Raw genomic sequence first — 22,566 nt, forward strand, 5'->3', positions numbered from 1 at the left:
ACAGCACTTGTCCATGCTTGAAGGAAAAGCAAATGAGTTTCAGAGAGGAAAAGGGGCAAGATACAAAAGGCAGCTTGTATTTCCTGGCTGGTTGCTTTGGTCAATTTGGTTCCCTCTCACTCCACTTTACTAGGGTTTCCTTGAATCCTGACAGTGTCTTCAGAGCACTTCTTAAAAGCTACTTTTACTTTTCCAATACTGCAGCTGCCATCACTAGGGAGGCTTTTGGAGCCAAAGGCAGCTTGTGCTGGCTTTGCTTTTATCTCTCTCTCCCCTTCCCCAGCTTTGCACTGGGAGGACTCTTTGGGAAACCATTTTCCCTGTGGCCTTCCTCCTGCCTTCCTTGCACCCAACAGCTCCTAAACTGTGCCAGTGGTTCCCAGCAGGCCCACACTAGGGAGAAACTCCTGAGCACAATACTGAGGTGAGTTTCCACCTCTTCATGCTTTAAATGCTTCTCCTGGTATTAAAATGCCCTCTCCAGGAGCAGCAGGGTTTTTTGGTAGTATCACTGCACCTGCAGCCAGAGAACACAGCACAGGGAGCAGGCTCTACTGACCCAGCCAAGATAAACTCTGGCTTTCCCCAGCAGCCCTGGCTCACTAAGTCAAGTGAGATCCTGCAGATCCCAGGCTGGGACACAGACACTTGCCCACTATGGGGGCAAGTGTCTGTGTCCCAGCAAGCTTCATCATTTCCCTCCACAAGCTGGTGAAAACACTGCAGAGATCCTCCCAGGAAAGATACAGGGTCTATGATGCAGAGTCCATGTGCCTGGAGACACTGGTGGCTCAGAGGTCAGCACTGAAGGAGGAGGAGGAGGAGGGGAGGAATGGCTGTGGGATTTCTCAGGCCCCGTGGTTGCCCCTGCCATGGGTACCCAGGCCAGCCAGCTTTCCTGCTGCTGCCAGAGCTCCCAGCTCCCCAGCAGCTCCAAGGCACAGGAAAAGCCCTGCTGAGGGCACAGCCTGTGCAAAAACAGGTTTGGCACTGGGAAAGAATGGAGCATTTCCAGAGCAGATTAAATCTTCCAAGACTTTGAGCTGCCAGTTTGAAGAAGCCTACGCATTTTGCAAGTTTTTAGAGTCTTAGGACTTGGTCTAATTTAAGAAAATTGGCACATCCTGAGCACTAGAGAGAGATCCTTCTGCTAAGTTTTGTCCTCTGCAGCAAAGCATAAGGAAGAGAGAATTACTCAATATAGTGTTTGGGAAAAAAAAAGTTTGCATGGGCAGAGCAGCATTTCTTTTTTTTTTCCAAAGCTGAGATGGTGGGGCTTTTCATTACTCTCTCAGCAGTGGCCACTCTACATGGAAAGTTTCATTCTGAATGGCTAAAGTCTGGCAAAGCACCAAGCAGCTGAGATAGACTCTAAAATAGTGGAAAGTCGTGGGCAGGCTCAACAACAGGCTCTGCCTTTAACTCACAGCCCTTGACTGCATCAGGCATCCGGATGAGCATGTGTAAGATATGAGGATCTGCTGGAGAAACAGCATCTGGGAACTTTTCCCTCTCCTTGTCTTGACTAAGGAATGCAGAGGGATGGAAAGCAGCTCACAGGCTCTGGGGTTTGTGTGGGAATTGCCACTTACATGTAACATCTGCAGTTCCCAGCACAAGAGAAATGTGCAGCTGGACCTGAGGCAGCCCCTGTGCAGCCCTGGCATGAGGTGGGGCTGGAGAGAGCCTTGTCTTCTTGTACATTGTGGTGGTGCTTGTCTTCTCATCTTTAGTAGTGGATCTTGATGATTTTAAATGTCTTCTCCAACCTAAATGATTCTGGGATCCTGTGGCTGCTACAGGAGCAAATCCAGCACACGTGTGTCCATGGGGCTCTGCAGTAGGATTTTTTCATCCCATATTCCATGTATCTGCCAGCTCTCTGATCTTACAGGCAGACACTGGAGCTGCTGAGCTGGCCACAAAGGGTGGAATTTTTAGCCCCACACAGAGCTGGATTTAGTTTGCTGCCACAGGGAGATCTGCTCTGAGAGCCTGAACACCTAGGTCCAGGCTGAGGCCACCGGGTGCTGTGTCCTGCTGCCACAATGGCCATAAACAGGGCTGGCACATGGCTGAAACCTCTGTGGGCAGGGGCTTTTCTCAATTGCCATTTTTAAAATCTCTTGGCCATTTTCAAGCAGGTACCTGCAAACCAAAATATGAAAATTTTCCCCTGGGAAAAGGGGAAGAGCTGCTGGCCAAGGCTGAGCCCATCACAGGCACCCTGCCCAGCAAAGCCATCACAAAGCATTCAAGTGGCTCTTCCACTCTCACGTTTCTCTTGGCCACTTGGTTCCTCTTATTTTAGCTTTGTTTGAACAATCTCCTTGGTAACTGGAGACAGAAGCAGACTTTTTTCATTCTCCTCACTGGATTGGTCTCCTGCCTATCTCAGTGCTGGGAGGGATCCTTGGCAAACCTGTGTTTGCTTTTTTGTTCCCACCACAAGCTTTAACCCCATGGATCACTGGGGACTTCAGGATATCTGGTGTCTCTTTCAAAGGGTTTTTGTGCCCCGAGTTTCAGCTGAGAGGGATGTATTTCACAACTGAATTTATTTGGCAGTGAACAGGTGGTGTGTCAGTCACAGTGTGAACGGTGACTCCTGAAGTTGCCTACGTGCTCCTGACCTCCAGAGTGTCCAGCAGCAGGGAAGCTCCACTGGAATGGCCCTTGTCAGGATGCTGCAGCCACCAGAGTGGCAAAACCTTTCAGCAGGGGCAGGGAATGGCTCCTGCTGTGGCAGCACTCTCCAGCCAGGTCCCACAGCCCTGCACACACCTGCTGAGGACGTGGGGGTCTTTTTGGAGCCATTTCTGTGGGGTAAGGGCATGAATCCCTGGCAATTCCTAAAGACCTGGAGGTGTTTGAAAAGACAGGGGAAAAATCCCATCTCAACTGACATACTTTTTCATCTCAGCTCTGGAGATGGAAGTCGTTGAAAAGGGAGAGGAGGGAAAAACCAGCAAACCAAACAACTACCAAGCTGTCTGCAGATTTGCCAGGCTGGAGACAAGGAACTCCACTGCTGGTACTCAACCCTAGCACATGCTTTTCCTTGGCCAGAGCCATCCCCAAAGAATGAAAATAGCAGTGTGAATACATGAGGCAGCACCATTAGTGCAGACTTGAGATTTTGGGGTTATCTGTTGACTTAATGGTCCAAACAGTGTCCCTGCTTAAGGCAGCATTGTCCCAGCAGCAGCCCCTCTCTGGGGGTGGATGATGCTTTATGGGACATTGTCTGAGCTTGCTGGCCTTATCCCTGGATAGAAAGGACAAGAATGCAGGATCTGCATCATCTCCCTCACAGGGCCTTCCTTGAGGCATAGTGACAGCCCAACAAGGCACTGGGGTGTAGCTCTCAGCTTGGGTGGTGGTCTTCAGAAATCCCTGCACAGCATCCCAGCATCCCTGATGTTTCAAGCCTATGTAATGACAGCATTTCCTGTGCTGGGACCCAGACAATTCACTTGGTCTTTTATAGCATCAGGTAACCTCTGCTACCGTCCCAGCATAGGGAACTTGCCAAAGGGAGGCTGGACCAGGGGTGAACTCTGCATCCAGTCACTTAAAATGCTGAATTGTGAGCATTCCACTTGGGCCTCCCTAGAACCCTGGCCGAGGATAACTTACAACTTCTTCTAATGAAAGTTCAGTGTGATCCCACTGTCCAAGTCTTGAAGTCCTTCACTGGGCAGGGGATGATGAATGTAGTGATGGCCAAGTGTTTATTCCTGCCACACCGTCAGGAGGCTTTGATCCTGCTGCTGGGTCACCACTCCAAGGATTTCAGAGGAGTGTCTGGAAAAGCAGGGCCTGATCTTTGGGGCCAGCCATCAAATAAGAGGAGTCAGACTCATGCCTGGCTGAGCATGGAGCTGAAATGACGGTGGATGCTGCTCTTGAAAGCAGACCTGTACATTCTGTATTGATGTTTGCCGTTTGAATTTTTGTGGCATGCCCTCTGCTGTCACTGAGCATCCCTCATCTTCTCCTTCTTTTCCCATGTACAGCTGCTTTTCCAGCAGCAGAGCTGGCTGTCAGCAGCCCTGGCAGAGTGGTAGGGCATAATCATGACTCCTTGTCAAGTGTCTTCCCAAATAAGAAGGGAAATTCTCCCTCACCCTGAAACCCAGGCAAGCAGGAATTGAAATGTGCCTTCCCTGCGAGGGAAACACTGCCAGGACTGATACAAAGTCTTGCTGTAGTGGTGGTGCTGGAGCAGTTCATGCACAGCACATGTATTTTGGGCTTCCTTGAATCCTGATTCCTGATGCTGAAGCCATGCTGTTAGACATTGACCTATTATTTCTGGTGGTCACCACTGTTTTGTTTTGTCAGGTTTAACTCGGCAAAGTTTGCTAAATGATTTACAGAACTGCAAAAATGTTCTGTTTTGCTGGCAATTGCTCATTGAAATTCATTTTGTGGAGGCCAAAAGCCATATAAATAAGAGTGATGTCTTCTGTTTGAGGAGCATTGTCATGGCAACTATCCAGGTGCCCACAGGGAAGAGCAAGTCGTATTTATTTGAAAGGTGAGAGCAATTATTGTCATGAGGGGGAACCTGGCTGCAGAGAAAAGCTGGATGTGTATTTGGGTGCTAGAAGCAATTGTGTGCCAAGTTTCTGTCCCCTTATTTACCTGCCTGGAATACCCACAGACCTGACTGCCCAACCAGGTCAGTCAAGAGAAAATCCCAGAAAGGCAGACCAGGGGGAAATGCCAGATTTTGGCTCTTAACCCTGTAGGCTTAGAAGTGGGATTTGCAGGCTTTTATTCTGAGCAAGGATGCTGGGCTGGGCTGAGCCCTGGGCAGTCAATCCTTTGCTTGCAGCACAGGCTGGATTTTTCAGGACTAATGCAGTTTTCAGCTGGCATGGGCAGGGCTGTGCACAGCCAGGGGAGAAGTTATTTCCACTCTGTCAGCTTTCCTGGGTACCTTAAGTAATTGCTGCTGGGGGTGTTCTTGATCAAATTCACATCAAATGTGTTTTCCCTCCTAGTCATCAGGGGTATTGCACTCTTTGGGCAAGCTGTCCTTGGAGCTGCAGACACTGATCTAGATGGTCTCCTGTTTGATTCCTCAGGGATCCTGCCTCCAGCAGGCACTCTGGGAGCTTTAAGGGCTGTGGATCATAATCGCTAGACATGCATGGCAATGAGATTGGGAAAAAGCAGGAAAACAGCTTTTTCCTGGTGTCACCACATCCAGAGCCATGGAAGAGGAGGCCACAGCTGGAGCTGTGGAAACATTTCAGCATGACCGAAGGCTCAGACACTGGTTTGGGGCAGATGAAGAGAGTCCCATTCATCTTCACCCAGCTGGTCCCTTGCAAGATGTGACACTGGCAGATGGATGAAGAAGTGCATTAGTCAGAGCACAGAATTCACAGTCACATCAGAGCAAACATTGAGGATTTGCCAGAAAAACATTTCTGATCTGACAAATCCTTCTCAATATGGTCTTCCTAGGAGGAGAGTCAAGCAGCATTCAGTCTGGCATGTGAAATCATCTTACCTGGCAATCGTTGCTCCTAAAAAGTATTTTCTGAGACACTGAGCATCAGCTGTGCCTGTCATCTCCCAGCTATTCGAGCAGCAACAGCCCTCAGTCTTCCTGTCTGTGCAGACCACCTCTCATGCCTTGTGTTTCTGCAAGGCCAGGGAAGAGCAGGCTGGATCTTGTTCCAGGGTTTTCCTGGTGTTGATGCTCTGGAGCAGGACGGTATTGTGTATTTGAGCCTTATGTTGTCATTTAAACTCAGCACATCCTGAGGCCAGGGGAGCAGTTGGTTTATGCAGACATGGAAATGACAACACAGCCCTGCGGTCTGATGGATTCAGGAGACCTTGGGGAAGGAGGTGGAAGGGCACACAAGAAAATGAGAGTAGCCAGATGAATTTTGGCTCCAGAGGTGGGGGGAAGGTGTAGAGGGACCATTTCCACTTCTCCCTCCCCTTGTGTGCTGTGTCCAGGCTGATTTGCTTGATCATTTTGGGAGGCATTGGAGTGTGAAGCCCCGTGCAGACCTGGGCTGCTGGACCAGCAAACCAAGCTGCCACATCAGATCAGCTCACATCCCTACTTCCCAAAGCATGCGTCATGCTTCGTTTCAGGCAGGTTTTCCTTTTCCTTCCCTGTCATGTTTGCAGAGTGCTGCAGGCAGAATTTTCATTAAGTACAGACATTTCGTGTCAGCTAGGCTTGGTTTGGCAAAGGATCCTGCATGGGTGACTCATGGGACATCTTACACAGATGGGAACCCATCAGCAGGGACAGAAACCCTGACAGACCCTCTCCTCTGCCTAAGACCACTGTTGAGCAGCTAAAAGAACAAGGTGTGGCACAAGGAGTTCCAAATAATCTGGCCCATTTCTGCCCCTCTTCTGTCCCTCAGGAAGGTTTGTCCCTGTGCTGGCTGAGCAGGTGTCACATTGCCCTCACCTGTGTCTCCCATCACACACGCACACACACCCTGTGGCTGGCACAAACACCTCCACCATGGACCTGGGTGCCTCTCTGTACACGAGGCTGCCACCTCCTCACCATAAGGTGCAATTTTGTTGTCAGCTGGTGAAAGAAAAGCCCCATCATCTCCTTTTCTTCCCAGCAACAAGCAACTTCCTTCCTCAAGTATCTGTCAGGAAATTGAGCAGGAAAGCTGCTCTTGGTGCTCGGTTCCAGCCATGCCCGGGGGTCTGGTCCAGGCTCCTCGCTGTGACTGGGGGCCATTTGTGTGGCCCTGCCCTCTGGCTCAGGTGGTGCCCAGCTGTGATGATGATGATGATGATGATGATGATGATGATGATGATGATGATTTGGGAGTTTTCTTGCCCCAAAGCCCCTCTGCACAGGCACTGCCCAGTGCCCTGTGCAAGGCTGGGAGCTTCCCAAGCCCATCTCCCATGGCAAGCTCTAACTTCAGCTAATTAAGTGAGTGGCTGGCAGGCAGATGTATGAGAAATCAATGTGGCAGGGTTCTGTGGAAGCCTGGGAGCCTGTGCTTGGACAGGAGCACCGATGGATGTGGCTTTGCAATGTCACCTCCAGAACATGTGTCCCTCATGGCTGTTCCTCAGTTAATTGATGGCCCTCTGGGTGGGAAGTGCTGGTCTGCTGGGACACCAGGGCTGGCAGCACCAGGCTTAGGCAGCACAACCCACTCCTGGCTGCCCAGCCTGGATGTTGTAGCTGTGAATCTGCAGCTGAACATCCTCCAAGCCACTCCTGTGGCTCTCCTGGGCAATCAGTGGAAGCTGGATGGGTGACAAGCTGCAGAAGTGCATCATTCCCTTTGTTGATTCAGGAACAAGTGTCTGTGCAGACAGCAGCAGCGTGCCACATTCTCATGGGCAGGCTTGTTACTGCCTGCTCTGACAGCTGCTTGTGTGTTTGTTGTTTTCCTGGCCCACTGGAGACACCACTACTGACTGTGTGCAGAACATCTGGGCCAATCCAGCTCTGGCAAGGCTGAGGTTCTGGAAGAGAGCTGAGGAAGTGAGCGCTGGACTTGGGACATCTCTGCCCCTGGAGATCTGGCCCTGCCAAGCAGTGCCCTGGATGATGTCCCCTGTCCTCCAGCATGTCCTGCCTGAGTCTTTCCAGAGCTGGCTGCTGCTGCCCTCCAGGCTCCCGTGGTCCTTGCAATGCTGGTTGCTTGCCTGAGCCAGGAGAGGAGTTTCTGCCATTTCACTGGGCTAAGCAGTGCAGTGGAGATTGGGAATGGCAGGAGTTTTGCAAATACACTCAGGATTTTCACAGGTGTGTCATGACTGGGCAGATGTTTGGGTTCAACAGGAATGCAAAGGTCCATGGAGATCCTCACCAATCATTTCTGATGCTATTTGATCCCTTGAGGGAAAAGTCCAGTGCAGACAGGAGGGCTGGGAGTCCTAGATCCTTATATCTTTGCCCCGTGCTGTGCTCATCTTCTCTCCTGTGGTCAAAAAAATAGTCAGAGAGAAATGTTTTACTTTGATCTCTGTCCTGCTCCTGGCACCCTGTGCCAGACTGTTGTAGCTCATTGCATATGTACCTGTCCCTGCACACTCATGGGATTGCTCTCAGGGTGCCTTCCCCAGCTGGCATTTTGCTCTAAGCTTTGCTTCTCTTCTTGTCCTGCTTTTGCCATTGTACATTGTTGCAGCAGCTCTTCCCTAGAGCATCACCAGCCAGGAGGACTTTCCCATGGGCTGTGGTAACCAAGGGTTGTGTGTGGGAATGCTGTGATAAAAGACCTCTTCAGTGTGAATGAAATAGCGTGGTTTGAAATGAAAAGTAGGTCCTGATGGAGAGCATTGGACTTGGAGGAAGGGCAGAGCCCACAAAGTCATCACTTCTCTCCTGTTGCTGCTGGGTGTTTGCAAGAGGAGAAGAGCTGGAGCTGAAATTCAGCAAGACCTGTTTACTCTTTGATTTCCAGTATATGGAAATGGGATGAAATTCATTCCCTCAGCAATTGCTAGGGCTGCAGACTCAGGGAAGTGCAGTTTCTGGCACAGATGGGTCATGGATGCCCTCAATCCTCAGAGCAGAGCTCCTTAGCTCAGGTGAGATGGACCCAGCACCAGTGCAAGGAAAACCCAGCATCACAAGCCCTGGTTTGCTGCTAACTTGTCCCATGGTATCACTGGAGGAAGGAACAGGGAGAACAATCAAGATTGGTTATTTATGTCAACAAGGACCTCTATCCCCAGAATTCTTCAGAAATTGTTCTTTCCCACCTGCAGCACGACTGAGGGTCAAAAGAGGGAAAACTAATCCAGCCGTTCCAAAGGCTGTGGTGTTGTGCACTCATAGGATCTTGAGTGTTTGGCTTAAATACTCAGCTCCAGGAGACATTAGGTTATGGCAAAAGCACCACTGCCAGCCCAGATCAAAGCTGATTCTTGTCCTCTGTCCAGAAGGGGCAGTTTGGAAGCACCCTCTGTATTGACCCCAGATTCCCGCGAGGTGAAGAAAATGTATAATGGTTCAGAGGCTGCTTTATCCCTTGTTTTTTTTCCCTCTATCTTGTGGCTTTGGGACTCCTAGATCCTGGCCCTGCAGTCACACAGCATGAGGGGTTTCAGGGTGCTAATAAGCGTCCCTGTAGTTTTCTGTTATGCACTATCACAGCTTTTTCTGGAAGAGCTCCTGAGGCACAAGCAACAGAAATCTTAAATACAAATTTCATCAGGTACTTGTGCTGTGGGGGCTCTGATCTCCCCATCCTGCTGTGTCCAGCTGGGAAAGTGCAGGGACAGATGCTGCAGGCAGGGCTATGGCTGCTCTGTGAGCCTCACCAGCCATCCTGGCTCTGCCCCACCTCTTTCCCACCACATCCTGGACCTGGGAGAGGAGTGAGAAGCAGGGACCACGTGGAAGGGTCCAGCAGGAGCAGGAGGACACCGGTGCCTGTCCTAGATTGCTGTAGCCAGCAGTCCTTACTGTAATGCAGGATAAAAGGTGCAGTTGCCTGACCCTCCTTTGCACTGCCCAAGCCCTGCCATGTGTGTGCAGGACCCTGGAAGGGGCTCTGTGGCAGGCAGAGGGCTGGGATGGAGATCAGGCACGCTCTAACAATAGCCTGTGTTATTTTCACATCCTTGCTGTTTCTCAAAGACCATTAGGAGGTAATCCTTTCCTCCAGGATTGCAGTCTCATCCCAGGGACAAATTTGCCTCAGCAATTTTTGCTGATTGGAAATTCACCCAGAGAGCAGACTTGCCATTTGTTCTGCCTACCCATTTTCCCAGCAGCCTTGTGCAGCAGAAACAGCAGCAGCACACAAGTCTGCCCAGCACAGGGCACTTGTTCACACCCTGGAGTGATCACTTGGAAAACTGCATAACACCACCACCTCCTGGTAGTGGCACTTAAAGCCCCATTACTCTGCTTTATTCCTGAAGTCCTATTGCTGTTGTATCTAAGCATCAGATTTTTATTTTCCTTTTTAATTGGCACACAGATATCTTTTTGTAAGGTAGAATTATTTTGTGGGGCTTTGAGGAGTGCCACACATGGCAAGCCAGAGCACACCCATAGGAAGTTTATGTCTTGATGTCTCTGCTGCCCTCAGAATTTAAAAAGGCACCTCTCTTAATTAACTTTCCTGAGGGGATTTTTCCTGCATGAGGCCAGGATGCAGTGTACATTTTAATGGGAGCTGTCAGGAAAATTATTGATTTGGTTAGTAATGTTTCTGAAATTGTGCCATTCTGGTAATTCTATCAGGTTGTCTTTGAAAGCTTAACTGAGAGCATTTTTATATCCTTCATTAGTTTTTTAATACATGATAATTTCCCCTAACTCATCAACGCAACGCAAGATCAGCTGCCTGCTTGGTAACCATTTTTCCTGTGTACAAACCTATTGCAGCAATAATTACAAAGTGAACAAATTATTACAGATATTCATTATAAAATACAATTACACTGAGCCGTGCTGCATTGTTACACTTTTCACAGCCATCACTTGCTCTTGAGTAAATGGTTTCATTAAAAGCATGAAGGGCAAACTTAATACACTTCTGACTCACAGCAAACAGCACAAGAAATCATCCTGGCTGTTCCTCTGAGTGCTTGAGGTGTTTACCCTGAATGAGTAGAAAATGTTGGCCCTGCTGCCAAATACTTGTCAGCTTAGCAGAGGGGCTCTGGGTGGCCAGTGCAGATGTGCAAGGAGAGGAGAAAGCCAGAAATCATGGCAGTGTGGCCTCAGTTTTGCTCCCCTAGAGCGTGGCTTTCTTCCATGTTTATGGGTTTCAGTGCTGGGACCTGCCAGGAACAGCAGAACCTCCTTCATCATGTCTTGGAGCAGCCTTAGGGCTGCTTCAGCTTCTGCTGGGTGCCCGTGGAAAGTGCAGGGGAGCCGGGGTGGGATAGGAAACATTTCTGTGAAGGAAAAGGCATTCAGGCCTGGGCAGGGAGGGAAAGCTGGTTTAGGCAAAAGCATTCACAGGAGGGCAGTGCTGTCAGGTGAGTGTGGGGGGAAAGCACACCCAGCCAGAAGCAGACACAGAACTACAGTCAACTGCCTTGGCTTTTTGTTTGGTGCTGTTCCTTGTCTGGATCGAGATGAGAGCCAGGAGGAGGTCCTGTCCCCACAGCAGTGCCAGGACAGTGAGCAGAGCCTCCAGGGAGGAGCAGAGGCTGCTGGATTTCTGTTTGTGCTGTCTTTGCACTGGCTTTGCTGTAGGAGGGACCACAGTAGCACAGGTCCACCACCTCATGTTTGTACCCCAGGTTTGGCCACCTTCTGGTGAGCAGCTTTCAGCCAGTTGTTTCTGTGAGTCCCTGAAAAGAGCTGAAACACCTCTGTGCTAATTTTTATCCTCTGGAAGAGCAATTTTTACTTCATTGAGTGGCTCAAGAAGCAAATCTCTCTCCTGGTGGCCCCAGCCTCCTGTGAGGCTTTCAGCTTCTGTGGTGTGTGCTTGTGGCTGTGCTCTGAGCAGTGACTCTGCCTTCAGACCTGTCTTGATGATGTTCCAGGGGCAAATTCAGCAACCCCTGGGTCATGTGAGAGGGCACTGCTGCTCAGGTCTCTAATGGGAGAGGACTAAGCCTTGAAGGCTTGGGAAAGGATGGGCTGCTTGTAAAGCAAAATTTAAGAAACAAAATCCCACCATCAGTGAAGCTTTCCATGTGCCTGCCCTAACCAGAAAGGCCATTCTTCCTTTGCACTCCCTTCACAGAAAAAGTCCTTACTTCAACATCCCTTTCAAGCTTGTAAATCAGAGCCTCCAAAGCCCAGAATGAGCAGTTGATCATGATGCTGTTCATGAATCTGCTGAGCCTGGGGAGACAGAGCCCCTTCCATGCCCAAGCTTGAGCATCATGCTTCCAGGGGCTTGGTCTGTGCTGGTTCCCAGTGCTTGTGCCCATGCAACGTGTGCAAGCTGCCAAGGGGCTGTTCTACACCACAGGTTTTTGGAAAGGGACATGTCTTGTCAAGACACCTCTGGGAAAGGTTGGCCCAGCCTGGCCATGCCAGGGAGGATGGCACCTGCAGGCTGCTGGTGCTCTGTGGTCCTTGCCTATCCTGAGACAAGCTTGGCCTATTGGCTCCTGCCCTTTGCTTTTGACTGTGCTGTCCCTCCAGCCTGTGCCACCAAAACCACTGTTTTCTGTCCACAGCCCCCTTTTCCTGCTCTTTCCACCTTCCTCCTCTACCTTCTTCTCCTTCTCCTGTTCTGCTCCCTGTTTCTCCTCCTCCCTTTTCCCCCCTTACTCTTGAATCTCTATTTCTTCTTCTCTGTTCCAGCAAAACGATATCAATCAAGGTGATAGATGATGAGGAGTATGAGAAAAACAAGACCTTCTACCTAGAGATCGGGGAGCCCCGGCTGGTGGAGATGAGTGAGAAGAAAGGTGGGGGATGTGCTCCGGGGCTGAGCCCAGCCTGTGTGTCCCTGTCTGGCTCACTCATGTCTGGCACCTGCAACACCGAGCTCACATCCCCGGTGCCTATGGAAAAGGGCAGGAGCAAGGCCACTTCCCGTCCCCCCTGAGCACAGCCTGTCCCCAGGCCAGCATGGCGTGACCTGGGCCAGGTGGTGAGGATGCTCCTGCCCTTCCCCATATGCCCCAAAGGGGGGATGTGCAGCCCCTTTCCTCCATCCAACCATCTCTGTCACCACAGCACCCGGGCGGACGTGACCTGCATGTGTGTGCGATGCCAATCATGTGTTTGCCTCTGTCTTGTGTTCCCACAGGAAATTCATTACCCTTAGAGTACTTGACCGTGAGGAGTATGAGAAAGAGTGCAGTTTCTTCCTTGTGCTTGGGGACCCGGTGTGGCTACGACGAGGAGTGAAAGGTGTGAGAGTAAAACCAGACCAGCTCTCGAGGCGCTGCCGCTTTCTCTGTGTCTCCCTACTCTCACACTCCTTTCTCCTCGCACTTTTGGCCGTTTTGCCCTCCCTCCTCTGAAGCTTGGCCGCTGCACCTTTTTGCTCTGTTTTCTTCCCTCTTTTGTTTGGAGAGGACTCCATCCCAGCCCAGGGAGCGAGGAGTGCTCCTGGCACTACCCCGGAGCAGGAGCGTCACCAGCCCCCAGAGACATTTTGGGAGTGCTGCCCTGCTGTGCCTTCATTTAATCCAAGAGAACATCCAGCCTCGACAAGTAAAAAGGGCAGCGCTGCATCATTTTTATCAGAAGATGAAACAGCTTTCACTTGAGATAAAATGCATGGCCAGAGCAGTAATTTTAGCCTTTTTATACTGGCACTAGGATCCGAAAATAGACGAAAATCACAGCCCAAGTAGGTAATATCATGAGATGCAATCAGTTTAGGTAAATCAGGTTATGCTCAAATGAAGTTTCATGGCTCTGCATTGGATAATAGCTTCTCACAGGAATAATAAAAACAATTTCCTCTTTCATCACATTTCTAAACCAAATGCCAAACTTCCCAAAAAGACAGAGTTCACCTATTTTCCCATGCTATTTTTTTTCTACTAGAAAATTAAATGAGGATTAATGGCAACAGCTGGTTCTGCACACTACTGGTGGCTGAGCAAGAAGCAGTTTTAGAGTTACTTAAGAGATGGACCATTATTAAAGCCTCTGCAGAAGATTCGGTCTGTGTGCCTTGGAGCTGCTTTCTAGTTTCTGGGGCATCAGCTCTCCCTCCAGCAGGCATTAGGCTGTAATATTTCTTTGATCAGAACAGACAAGGCCCTCAGTAGTCCCGTGAGTGGGAGCACGTTCCTCTTCAGCTCAGGTGCTAAGTCAGCTGCATTGTCCCCTCCATCAGTTTCCCTGATGGTTTACGTGACTACCTAACAAAAGCTGGGCTAAAAAATCAGACACTGGCATGACTCAGGCACTGCAGGTGGGGTCTGTGTCATTAAATGGTGCTGGTGGCATCTGTGGAGCATGGACAGTACAGCCAGGATTAAGTTACACATGGAGGACTCAACTCAGCAGCTCTGTCTTTGCCTACAGGGGCCAGTGTGGGCTCAGCCTTGCAAGTCCAGCAGGAGCAAACATGCTTTCCAGATCCAAGGTTTAAAAATTGTGGCCCCAGCTCTGAAGATCCTACATGAAATTTTTATCTAAAAATAAAAGGAAAAGGAAAAAAATTTCTTATCTTCCTGGTCACAAAGATAAGTGGGGAAACCTGAGAGAAGCTCAGGCTTACTGGCTCACTAAGTGGAAGGCAAGACAAAATTTTAAGGGACTATTTAAAGCAGCTATTTGCTGCTTTGGCCATGCAATTTAAAAATCTGTTTGTGTTTTAAACTTGTTTCTTTGTACTTGGTTTGGTACAAGAAGCAGTGAGGCAGGAGGAGCCCTGTGCTCAAGAGAGACAAGGGCATCTCTGAAATGTCACCCCTGGGCTGTGGTGGGGCCCAAGAGCCACCAGGGCACTAAGGGAGAGGCTTTTTCTTTTATTTTGGTTATCTAAAATATTAAGCCATAAGACCCTTGAGCCAAGCCTTGCCACAGACTTTTCTTCTCTCATTGTCTGTGCCAAAAGTGCAGCTGCCACCGGAGCCATTGCTCCCCATCAGGCAGCTGGAGGAGGTCAAAGCCAGTAGCTGCTGCACATGGGACATCTTGTGTCCCCACCGGGGCAGAACTGCCTCTGAGACCAATGGAAGATCTTGCACATACAATTCAAAGGGGAAAAATGAATTTTTGGGAGTGTGTCTTCTAATCCCATACCCACCCCATGTTTGCAGTGGTTTTTATTTTAAATCCACAATCCCATGAAACATTTCTGTTTAGTGTCTTTCTCTTAACACTAATGGTATCCTGCAGCTTTACAGATCTGAAATCTCTGCCCTGGGATCTGGTGTCTTTCTGTGGATATCCCTTTTGATTTCATTATTCATTTACTTTTCTTCTTCTGTGTTTGTCTCTGTCTCCTTCACAGCCCTGTTGTTGAATGAGCTTGGTAAGCGCATTCATTTTTCCTTTCCATTTTTCTGGTTTGCATATCTTTGGAAGACAATCAATTTTGCTTGATGTTTTTCTTTGCTCACAGCATTCTCTTTTAGGGTGGTCAGCACTGTTTAAGGAAGCTCAGGTACCTAATGCCCCATCTTTCCTTAGAGCAGAGCCCCAAAATCACCAATATGAAGAGGTGGTGCAAGGAGCATTTTTGGGGGGGTGGTGCTGTTATAGCCACAGTAAACCTGCCAGCACCCCAAGATACAAACCTGTGCCACACAAATGAACCCATCACCTCTAAACTGGTGTGGCAATACAGGATTTCCTGGTGACTGGGGAATTCTTGTGGCTGGACAGGAAAGTTGTCCAATCCTTTACAAACTTTGCCTCCTGTCTTGGGGAGACTTAGAGCCTGAGAAACCTTTGAATTTCCTTGCTGGCCACCTCCAGGGTAGGGCAGCTGGGGAGTGGGCATCCTCATTCCCCATGCACTTGCAGCCCCAGGACAGATTTCACCCTATCCACAGCATATATCAGAGACCAAAGGGTGGCAGCTTGCAGATGTGGGTTGAAAAGCCTGTGTCCAGGTCTCCCCACACTATCCCTGGGGTGTGTGATGGGGAGCAGACCCCATGTCCACAGTGGGGCAGGGAAGGACCACCATGTCTGTGTTGCTGTGCAAATGCTAATCCTCATTTATTCTCTCTCTCTCTCTCCCTTTTTCTCATTTTTTGTTTCATCTAGGTGGCTTCACCATCACAGGTATGGATTTCTACTCTTCCCCTGTCCCCCTGTTCCTTTCTCTTAATGGCCATATGCTCACCCTGCTCTTTCCTCTTGGTTTCCTCTTTGCTTTTGTTCTGTCCTGGAGGGAAACTCCGCTATGGTAAGCAGGCGCGGCCTGCCAGGCCCGGCCTAACCATGTGTGCTCCCACAGAGTGCTCTGCCTGCCTCACGCACCTAACCCAGCCTTAGGGAGGGTCACCTGTCACCCCCCAAGCCACAAACCACCCCTCTCCATGTCTTGGAGCAGGGTGGGCTTCTCCATTTGGTCCAGCTGTCCCCTCCCTGCGCACAGGGCTCTTTTCTCACTTCCCAGGCCCAAGCGCTGCGGGAAGGGCAGGAACCCATGGCTCCTCTGGCATGAGCCAGCCAAGCTTGCCTCCCTCAGCTGAACAACACAGGACAAGAAGGTCCTGCATCCCACACCTTGCTCCTCAGGAGCCCTGGAAACATAGTTCAGATTTAGGAGGCTCTGGCTCCAAGGTGGGTCTCTCTGGCCTGCAGGAGGAGAAGGGCTTTCCCTCAACTCCTTGCCACCTGAGCAGACAAGGGGCATCCAGCAAGGGAGCAGCACTAACCCCATGTGACATAAGAGTGGAGTTTACTAACTGCACGGGGACAGCTTGTAGAGTGTGTGCAGTCCCCCTTGCTGATCTCCTGCTGATCACTTTAATAGGCAAACCTGTCTTCAGGAAGGTCCAGGCTAGAGATCATCCTCTTCCTTGCACCGTGGTCTCCATCCAAGGTACCTATGGTGTGGCACCATGTCAGTCTCACATGGACTGACTGGGGTTTTTGCCTACTGACACATTAACTCCAGTCCTTTTTAGCCCTGATGTTCTCCTGCCCATCCCTCAGGTGGACTGGAAGGGAGTTCAATGGGGTCTGCATAAGGGACAGTGACAAAGGGCGTGCTGCCTGCAGTCCCCATGCCCCAGAGGTCACACAGATGACAGCGGAGGTGCAGACCTGCTTCACTGATCTTGTAGTCCCTCTGCTGCCTCCTCTTTTAGGGTTTGGAGCCAGGCACTGGCCTGTGGATGGCTCCTTACATCTGTGCTCTTCCCTCCAGCCCCGCCATCACAGCAGGCGTTGGCTGCCAGCCCCCTCTCCAAGGCAAAGGCCTGCTCAGAAGGAGGCAGAGCCAAGATTTCATCTGTGTCTCAGCCCAGGAGCTGCTGACAGAGCTCTCCTGCTGTAACAGGCTGGTGGAATTGCCCTGACTGTACTTCAGTGCTGACCTGGAGTGCTGGGGAATGGAGCAGCCTTAGTGCTGATCTTTCCCCTTCCCAGCAGCCCAGTGGCAGAGGCAGCAATTAATAACCGAGCAATTACCAAGCAATAAGATATTCCCCAGCCCCAGGATGAGCAGGACTCCTCTGAGGTTGGATGAGTTGCAGACCTCTTGATAGCATTCCATACAACTATCCTGTCTGTTGCTCCATGAACTGCTGCTCCGCTGTTCTGTCGCTCACGCTCCCACTCAGAGGCCTCCTGACCTCCCCCTCTGACAGGAGGCCAGATCCAGAGTGCCCAGCTGGGCCTGCTTCACCCACGGGCTCTTTGCTTTGCAGAGGAGAATGAGGAAAAGCAGCCCCTGACCAGCAAGGAGGAGGAAGAGCGTCGGATCGCAGAGATGGGGCGCCCAGTCCTGGGGGAGCACACCAAACTCGAGATCATCATTGAGGAATCCTATGAGTTCAAGGTACTGTTCACATCCTGCATCCCTGTTCTTCTTCCCCCTCCTCCTTTTGGGTCTGTGCAGCACTGGGAGGCACATGGTGATGGTACTGGAGCAAAGCAAGGCAGTGCATGGAATCACACAGGAAACAGGAGCTGGGGTCCCAAATGCTGCAGGTTGCTTTAAAATATCACCCTGTTCTCACAGTGAGTTCTACACACTGCTCCTACTTACAGGCAGCCTTGAGTGAGCCCCAAGCCTGGCACTCCCAGTGCAAAGGGCTGATAACCTCAAGTGCAAGTAATGGTTGTGCGGCTCAGCTGCCGTGGATGCGTGTGCCAGGCCAAGAGCTGAAAACTGGCCATTTCATTATCTTCTCTATTTTTCTGTAGTATGAAAATATAACAGGCCACCCTTACTATGGCTCTGAGATGGTTTAAACTCCCATCCATGAGCAGGTTTCCTAAGGTCTTTCTAGCAGCCGCGAACGGAATTGCAAGTACTTACATTTGGGTCTCTTGAGCTTAAAATCTGCTGAGCTTGTTCCATAAACACATTCCCATAAACAGTGGCACTGGTGGGCTTTAGCCCCATATCTCCAGCCCCTAATTCTGTGCTCTGCATCTCCCTCCACAGAACACGGTGGACAAGCTCATTAAGAAGACGAACCTGGCCCTGGTGGTTGGCACAAACAGCTGGAGGGAGCAGTTTATTGAGGCCATTACTGTCAGCGCGGGTGAGTTTGGGCCACAGCTCCAGGTGAATTATGATCACCCTCGCCTCGCCTCAGCTGCATCACTAACACAGGCTGTAGTGGAGCAGCAGGAGGCAAAGCAGGTGGCAGAGTTATTTACAGCTTCTGCATAAATAAGGCAGCTGATTAAAGCCTTTTGTGAGGGCACCTTGTCTCATGTGTAGGAAACCTTCTGCGTGAAGCGTGTCTGTAGCACCAGGCAGAGCAACACCTTGGCTGGTAGCAGACGGCAGAGGGGGAAAAGTCAGTTCAGTGGGAGAGATCTGGGAGGAGAACACAGTGTGGAAATTCAGAGTGGCATAAATAAGGCTGGTGTGAAGCAACAGTGCTCCCCTTCCCGGGTTCTCCCTGTACCTCTGTGTTGAGGACAGCACAGTAGTGAGGGTGCAAACCCTGAAGGCAGTCACTCTGTCTGAGCCAAAATTTTCCCTTGACACACCCTGCTTTCTGGAACTCCTACTGCCCCAGCCAGCTGTGGCTGGAGGATTATGGCTCAGCAGCCCAATAGCTGCAGCAGCACATCATATCTCTGGTTGAACCAGATTCTCTGTGATCTTACCTTCCCTCCCTTGGAGAATTGTCTTTCCCTCAAATGCCTTATTGTGCAGTTCTCGCAGATGCCACTGCCATGTTTACCAGTAGGGGATATATTATCATTCCCATATATGTAGAAGAAGAAAGAAAGAAGGTCTCCTCCAGATGTTGTTTTAACTGGAAATACTATTACTTACTGGCTGGATGTTACAACCCCAGAGCCCAGCCTGGGCTGTGTGTGCACACATTAGAGCAAAATCAGCCAGCTTAAATTAAATCCCTGGGGAAGGCAATTACCTCTCATCTGGCTAATTGTGCACTGAAGTGCATGGGGGAGCGCTCAGCTTCCTACCTCTAACTCTGCTATGCAAGGTAACCTCTGCCCAGCACCAGGTAATTAAAAATGATGGCAGTACCATTTGCCCTCTGCCTCTGGAAAACAAGGGCAGGACACTGTGCAGCAGCTTTCTCCTCAGATTGTGATCCCTCTCTTGTAGCACAGTTCTTCTCAGAGCCTCCAGGCAAGAGCCTCCCATTATTTTGTATTCAGCATGAATTTATCATGCAAGACAATCCTTGCTGCAGGTTTTGTAGCTAATATGGCTAAACTAATCTATGCCAGAACCAATTACATAATTGCATCCCATGTTAAAGCAAAGATAGTCACTGATGGTTGGATCCCATTTCTGTGACACACGTAAAGACTGCAGTTGTGTTGCCCTCACATCTGGAATATACAGCCATGATCAGAGCTAACAGATGATTAACAAGCATTTAATAAATCGGATGTATTTTGGTGGACATGAGCTGTCCCTTGCAGTTGTGGATCTGAGTAGTAGTTTGTCTCTGAGCACTGGAAGTACCCAGGCTTTACCTCTTCAGGCTTTGTGCCAGATAAGTTAAAATGCCTTAAACATAGGAGGTTGGGCTTGAGTTTTTTCCCCACAGCTCACTCTGGATACCAGGTGAAAGTGCCCCATCACCACTTCAAAATGTAACATCCCAGCTGAGAAAAGAAACATTAAACCCCCATTTCCCACCCAATGATCAGCTCAGGGCAGTGTTTGCAGGGGGATGGAGCAGCGGAAGGTGAGGTCTGTGGAAGGGCAGTGCAGGTGCAGACAGGGCTGTGCCACACTGTGCTGTGCCATTCTGGGCTGTCCAGAGCCTGTCACTCAGCTCCTTTAGTCTGCTCCCAAAAGCTATAAAGCTTCTGCTGCAGCAAAAACATTCTGGGGCTTGCAGGCCTGTTTGTGACTGCACCCCTGGTCACCATCCTGTGTTTCAAGTCACCTCCACAAGATCTGGCCAGCTCTTCAAAACAGAGACATCGTGGCTGTGTAACAAAATGATAGGCAGATCTGGATGAGTGTTATGACAGTGCCATTCATGTTCATTTTTCAGTCTGTTTTATCATCTCCATAAAGATTCAGGTCCATAGCAGTCCTGATGCCTCCCTGAGCTTGGCAGAGGATTGAAGTACCTGCTGCAGAATTACAGCTCGAGCACAGCATGGTGTATCCTGCCATTAGCAGCCTTTGCACATTGAGGGAAAACACAGGCCAACATCGGCTTTCCAGGCTGGAAAACTGCTCCTTATCTTCACAACAGTGCACAGGAATGGGTATTTATATCTGCCAAAACAGTAACACTGATTAGCTGCTGTTTCTGCCATAGTGAGTTTGAAGCTCCAAAGCTTGCATCTTCCCTTGCTAAGGAGATTCCTTCAACAGCCATGCAGGGAGACCTGGTGGTCCACATCCTTGGCGGAAAAACAAAAAGCATCAAAAACGTGGAAAATCACCAGACAAAATGCAAGGGATGTCTTTAGCACGACTTAGCCTTGGAATCCCGAACATTTGTGACTTAGAAACTCATACTTGTTTCTTAAGGGCAGCAGGAAAGCTCCCACTGGCTTAGTTGGAAAATTGTCACCTCCCCTTCAAGTCTGGGAGTGGTTCCAGTGTGAGCAGGAGGAGTTTTTGACCATGCCCCAGCAGTGATGTTGTGCACTGTGCCAGGCTGGGGAAGCCCCACATTTGCCATGCAGCTTGCCCGTGGCACAGGCTGGCCAGCAGGCTCTCCAGACAGCTCCTCAGAGCTGCAGCAGCCAGGCAAGGGGGCACCAGCCCCAGGGGACTCCCTGGTGGGGTCACCCCCACCCCGTGGGGACTCCCTGCAGGCTGGATGCCAAGGGCTTTTGCAGAGACAGGTGAGGTGCCAATGCCTGGAGCAGGAAATGGAGTTCCCACTGACCCAGGAGAGACCAGACATCAAGGAATGGGCAACCAGAGCTTATAGGGAAGCATGTGAAGGGGCAGGGAAATGCAGCAGGGAAGGACAGCCAGCAGCGATTCAGCAGGGAGGCTTTAGGGCAGGCAAAAATCCATCACTTGATCCTGGTTTGCAGCAAAGGTAAGGTGAAGCACCAGAGCAGCTCAGCACCATCAAAGCCAGCTGCCTTTCCAGAGAGCTGGAAGCAATTGCAGGCACTCATGGAAAGCAGCTCAGAGCAGCCCAGAAGGGGCTTCCCTGTGGGGTCTCCACAAGGCAGGAGTTGCTCATTGGGTTTGCCTGCCCAGTCAGCTCCAGCCAGCACGAGCTTGGGTTTTTCCCACTTCTTTTGGGATAAGAGCTCTTGACCAGGAGCTGAATCCCAGAAAGCATCTGATGGTTAAACTCAGGTAGAGGTGCTGGCACAAGGCTCTGCATTTTCTGAAGTGCAGGTTGCTTTTTTAAACCATTGCCTCTGGGGTGTGTCTCTGTGCTGAGGAAAGGGGCAAGGAAAGGCCTTCAAGCCACTCTGATGACTGCTCAGAAAATGAGATATTTGGAAGTCAAGGCCTTCCAGGGCCCAAATCATGAGAGACAGCATTTTGGGGACTGCAGTTGCACAGGAGCTTTGCCCAACATTTCCCAGGATGAGCAGATCTGATCAGGCCCTGCTGTTTTCTCCAGGGGAAGATGACGATGATGATGAATGTGGGGAGGAGAAGCTGCCCTCCTGCTTTGACTACGTGATGCACTTTCTGACCGTCTTCTGGAAGGTCCTTTTTGCCTTCGTGCCCCCGACAGACTACTGGAATGGCTGGGCTTGCTTCGTTGTCTCCATCCTCATGATTGGCCTCCTGACAGCCTTCATTGGCGACCTGGCATCCCACTTTGGCTGCACCATTGGTCTGAAGGACTCGGTCACTGCCGTCGTGTTTGTCGCCCTGGGGACATCGGTGCCAGGTAAGCACAGCCACGGGCGTTGTTGTGAAGCTCCATCCCCACCCAGGCTGGGGCTGGGGCTGTGCTCTGCAGGATCCCAAAGCACAGGTTTGAGATATAGATGGAAATTGTTTTGCAGCCTCAGATGGGCTGAAGGATAGAACCAGGATCCACATCCAGGATGTGGATTCAGTCCCATGGGAATTATTTCAAGGCCCATCCCACTGCAAAGAATGTGAAGTATCTGTTTCTGTGGGCAGCCTCCCTGGTGTCCACTTTCAGAGTTGGAATTGGTCTTCAGTTAAAATGCTGCCAGCATTGGCAGTCCTGCATTTTAAGCATCTGCTGCTTTCACCTTGCTCCTGGGTGAATTAAGTGTGAGTCTGTACTCAGGGCACACTTTCCAGCATGGACACCTTTGTATGAGACAAGGTTCAGATGGATCAAGGTGAGGTTGCTGAACTGGGGGAGCTGCTTGAAATGCAGCTTGTGAAGCTCTGTGGATTCCCATGTCAGCCTGTGCCTTTCACTCACCTTCTCCCACGGGCTGTGCTGGGCAGGCAGAGCCTGATTTCTGGACAAGGGGCTCTGACCCACCCCAACCATCCTTTGCATCAGTCATACCTTCCCTCACCACCTTCAGACTTCCAGTTATTGGCACCCAGATGCTCAAAGGTCCTGAAATTGTCCTACTGATAGCAAAGGCAA

At 50.4% G+C, this 22,566-nt stretch overlaps 1 protein-coding gene across 4 annotated transcripts in view; it reads left to right on the forward strand.

Moving 5' to 3' along the window:
* Positions 1-22,566, forward strand: part of SLC8A1 (solute carrier family 8 member A1) — a 114,875-nt gene that overhangs the window by 79,068 nt on the left and 13,241 nt on the right. The window contains exons 3-10 of one of the 4 annotated variants that reach the window (XM_064709291.1): positions 12,257-12,363; positions 14,877-14,897; positions 15,638-15,655; positions 15,765-15,779; positions 16,353-16,421; positions 17,251-17,381; positions 17,994-18,093; positions 21,604-21,879. In XM_064709291.1, coding sequence (XP_064565361.1) covers positions 12,257-12,363; positions 14,877-14,897; positions 15,638-15,655; positions 15,765-15,779; positions 16,353-16,421; positions 17,251-17,381; positions 17,994-18,093; positions 21,604-21,879 — 737 coding nt within the window. Of the gene's footprint in view, positions 1-12,256; positions 12,364-12,707; positions 12,812-14,876; positions 14,898-15,637; positions 15,656-15,764; positions 15,780-16,352; positions 16,422-17,250; positions 17,382-17,993; positions 18,094-21,603; positions 21,880-22,566 lie in introns of all 4 variants that reach the window. The other 3 variants (XM_064709288.1, XM_064709290.1, XM_064709289.1) reach the window with 3 other exon arrangements.

Source organism: Zonotrichia leucophrys, chromosome 3 (assembly GCF_028769735.1).
Source record: "Zonotrichia leucophrys gambelii isolate GWCS_2022_RI chromosome 3, RI_Zleu_2.0, whole genome shotgun sequence".
NCBI classification, from domain to species: domain Eukaryota; kingdom Metazoa; phylum Chordata; class Aves; order Passeriformes; family Passerellidae; genus Zonotrichia; species Zonotrichia leucophrys.